At 41.8% G+C, this 4347-nt stretch overlaps 1 protein-coding gene across 1 annotated transcript in view; it reads right to left on the bottom strand.

The window, feature by feature from the left end:
* The window catches only part of VSTM4 (V-set and transmembrane domain containing 4), a 32507-nt gene extending 29927 nt beyond the window's left edge, over positions 1-2580 (bottom strand). Inside the window, exon 1 of the mRNA XM_010182869.1 lies at positions 2478-2580. Coding sequence (XP_010181171.1) covers positions 2478-2580 — 103 coding nt within the window. The remainder of the gene's footprint in view (positions 1-2477) is intronic.
* Positions 2581-4347: the final 1767 nt, after the last annotated feature.

Below are 4347 nucleotides of genomic sequence, written 5' to 3'. Positions count from 1 at the left end.
CCCTACATGCTACCCCACTCTCGCACTGATTTTATAAGGTCACATATTTTCAACATGCATGCTTCTGTTTGCTTCTTTTAGACATCATTTGTGCAAACTTTACATGATACTGTTCTCTAGATGATCACTGAAGGACTAATAACCTCCACAGATGCCTGTAACCAGTTCCTAACTTTACAGTTCCCCATGTCATCTGTTTTAAGTAATACTCTATTTGTCATGATCAAATGGTCATCTCAAGCTTAGGATAAGTCTGTCAGATTAAACCATCTGACTACCAATTAAAACTTACCTGACATTCTTTGCATGAAAAAATAGGACATGAGATTATATTGGGACAAATAATTATTCCATTGGTCCATTCATTTCTAACTCTTGTTTTTCTGTTCTTCATCATCAACCTAGCTTACACCAGTTGTTTGTCCCTCTGCTTTACTTCTAACAACAGCCAGCATAGGTGAAGGTTGTAGGAAGCCCATAGCTGTTCATTAAAGGAAGATTTTTCTTTCCTGATCTAACTGGTTTATGCTAGACTGATTTTCTGAGGCATGGGAATCAACACTCATTTTACTTCCTTCCTAAAGTACATTAAGAAAGTTCTTATTAGTCATTTCAGAGACTGATCTATTTTTGACCAATGGTACTGTGGCAGTGTGTTTCCTAAATGACTTGTAATGTGTGTAAGCTACTGGTCTGATGGCATCCACGAGAGAGAAAACCGTATTTCGACAGTGAGCAAGCACTCCCTGCAATGCACTCTGCAAAGCATGAAATGTCCTCTGAAATGTGAATATTAAGCTTCCTGTTATGTGAATATACTGTACTCAAATACTAATGAGAATTGCAACTCTGGGAGAATGATTTTTTCATTTCTGGACACTCTTCTAGCACATCAGCTAGGAACATTTTAACAAACGGGATGAGTGTTTTGGCAGAGAATCTTGTCTGACATCAGCTCCTGAACCACAAACATATATTTATCTTCAAAATAAGGAAGTAAAGTATTGCCCTTCTATTTCTGAAGGAGTATTGGAGGCAGAGACAATGGTTTTATAGCCCCAGTGAAGCCATGAAATGGAGTGGTGAATTTTATCACCTTACCTAAAGTAAATCCACTGAATTAAAGAAGTTATGCGGCAGCTGTTTGAGAAGAACCCTCTGAAAATTAATAGTATAATAATTATTTTGGGTCATTTCAATAGAAATCTCTACTGAATGGTGTAATTTTTCCTAAGTAAACGTTATTTTTTCTTTATGAAGGAGAATATAAATCGTATAAAGAAAGGGGATTTTTTTTAACACCTTTAAGAAAACACAGCTAAGCATGGGCTAAATTATTGACATAAGTATCTGTTTGTGTGTGCAATTCATGTAAATGCCAAAGCAAGAGAGTATTTTGGATTGTAGAAAGCATACAAGTAGGACAGGATGTTGAAATTCAAAATTAAGGCTGAATACCACCAAAAGCTTTCCAGGTATAAAACTTCAGTTATTTCTTGCTTGGTTTTTACCTGGCCTTGGTGCTTTACCAGGAGATGTGAAGATAAGATGGCCATGGCTGCCATTAAAATAAGATTAAATTTTGGAGGCTGTGGTGCTCAGAAAACAAGGAATAAGTTTAAGAAGGCTATAGATGTTTACTAAATAGTTTATAAAAGTGTCGTTTAGGTAAATGTAAAACACAAACTTTTTCTCCTGAAATTATGAACTTGAAAACTGTAAAGAAAAACAATTATGTCATTTTCCTGACATGTGAGCTTCTTGCTTGAAAAAGCTGGCTAGGATTAATTGTGGAATGGAGTCTCAAAATAAAAGGCAGAAGAATCATTGCTTAATTCAAAACTAGGCAGAACACAGGGCCAGAAAGTACCCAAGAGAAAATACAGAGAAACTCAGACATGGTGATGATAGAAGCCTCTGCAAGAAGATAAAGCAGCGTTGTTTGTAGAGCCTCTGATCCCTTTTTAGCTGTTTACACCCATACAAACATTGGTATTTTATACCTAAGGCTTCTACTTTTCCTCTGGGGATGTGCCTTTTTATAAGGAAATATCAAATTTTGCATCCTTCATGTTGACTGATCAGTGGGAACTCATCTCCTTATATTCCTTGCATGGCTCCTATTGGTGTGGCTGTACAAATGCAGCAATGTGGAGAGTTTTGGAAATTCCTTGATGATTTTACCATGATCTCATCTCATGTTATGTTGAACAGGGTCAGGTGATGCTTTATATAAAACATAAAAACAGTGTCCATTTGACTCTATCCTCCTACTGTCACCAGAGCAGGAACAGTGGTGGATTTTGGAGGAAAGAGGTCATTTAGCTCTTATGTGAAAAGGAAAAGCCACATTCAAGGCTCCCAGACACCAGTGGAAGTGTTTCTTCTGTATTTAGCAGGCACTGGATCAGCCCCAACATGAGGTTTACCCTTGTAATGAGCTCCTTGCCGAGACAGGAGACTCCTCCAAAACTTGAGAGCAGGCTTGTGTGCCAACAGAGCACTGAATTTCTTGACTTCAGATTGCTGCTTCAAGTGAGGAATCACTCTTTTTCTTGTCCTGCCTTCCCAGTATAACATGATGAAGCTGCTCAGGTGGAGCTCACCACAAGAGTTTTAGTCCTGCTTCTGCTTGGAAAGGGAAACTATTTATAGAAAAGGGGAGGAGAGTGAGTCAAAGACCTGAGGATTCCTTTGCAGTGTGCTTAATCATGAAACACATCTCTCATATTTGTAACCAGCTCACTTATTTGCTCCCATCCCAATGTTTTAGCTGCTTGCTTCTTTGGTATCCTCCACCTGCATGTCTCGTTAGCCTGTTGGGAATCAGAGCAGGTTACTGCTGACCAAACCCTGTTTTGAAAGATCCTATTCTGAAAATAGTCCACTTCTGCTTATACCAGTCCAATTCCAAGTATTAACTAAATCTGGACTTTGTTGTCTGCCATATTACATAGCAAAACACTTCCGCAGCACTGTCAGGAGTAAGGAATTACACTTTTAGCAGCCAGAAACCTGCCTATGCCAGGCAAGCCCCCTCTGCACAGTCACCAGTGGGTCCTTATGCTTGGTGGGCAGTTTCAGCATGGCTGTGTTTGTGTGGAAGAATCCCAGCTGCTTCGGTGGAGATACTCACAAGTAGAGTTTCTCCTGTGCACTACTGCTTACAATCCAGGTTTATTATATAGAGTTATAAGCCCCCCTTCCTTGCTCCGTGAGACTGATAGGCAGCATCTACAACCCACTCTTCAGTGCTGAGAGGACTTTTTTCCTCAGTCCCTGCTGATAGCTAAGGGACTAGAGATGCATGCTATCAGGGTAGTTACCTTCTGCATATGGGATGGCTTTTAACCGTGTTGCAGTTTGCTCTGTGAAACAATTTTACAGTTAAAGCCTGCTTTATTTTGAGTTCTCTGCAATTAAAAAGACGAACAGATGAGCCAGAAGCAGCAAAGCTCTTTGCTTAAATGAAAATAATTAGGATCTGGCTAGCAAGATCACAAAAAGCAACCAGCTGTTTCCAGCTGAACAGATCTGTCTGCAAGTCTCACAAGTCAGAGGCTCCTTCTCTGAGAAAGCTTCTGTAGTGACTAAAGATGAACTTGAACCAAACCTCTGTCTCCATCATCTCCTACCCTTGTGAGGCGAACATCCAAATCCAGTTCTTTTATTAAGCTTGAATGAGCAGTGCTTTCCCGCCCCTAACCCTCACTGCATCTTGAAGTTCAGATCCAGACTCTGTCCATTTTGCAGCTTCAGGACACAGTGCTGGCCAATGCACCTTTGATTTTGGAGGCATGAAGGTCTTGAGTAGAGGAGGGTTTTTTTTTACAAGACACCTACGGGCTGGAGCTACTGGATACTTACGGAATCTAGGATCCTGTGGAAAAAACAATGTCAAATCTCCCTTTTTTTGGAGGCATGAAGGTCTTGAGTAGAGGAGAGTTTTGTTTTACAAGAGACCTACGGGCTGGAGCTACTGGATACCTATGGAATCTAGGAGCCTGTGGAAAAAACAATGTCAAATCTCCCTTCGCCTCAACTTTGCCTGCAGTTCCACGGCTAAACCACCACAACGGGGCACCGAAAAAACTTTTGCATGGGGTTTTTTTCTTCTTTGTGAAAACACAGTTGCGGGTCAGGTCGCTGTGCAGAAGCGCTGCTGCCGGGAGCCCGGAATGGCAACGGCAGAGCGGGGTGAGGGACCACCACGGGGCAGGGGGCGGCATGGGAGAACCCGGCGGGCTGCGGGGGAGCGGGGCGGTGGAGACCCCGATGTCGCGGGGTCCAGGCTTTCCCAGGCAGCGGCCCTCTCAAAAAACTCTAAGTCCTCTTTCGTGGTGCCCG

Source organism: Mesitornis unicolor, unplaced genomic scaffold, assembly GCF_000695765.1.
Source record: "Mesitornis unicolor isolate BGI_N332 unplaced genomic scaffold, ASM69576v1 scaffold20914, whole genome shotgun sequence".
NCBI lineage: Eukaryota > Metazoa > Chordata > Aves > Mesitornithiformes > Mesitornithidae > Mesitornis > Mesitornis unicolor.
This window is presented reverse-complemented; position numbering and strand designations above follow the sequence as displayed.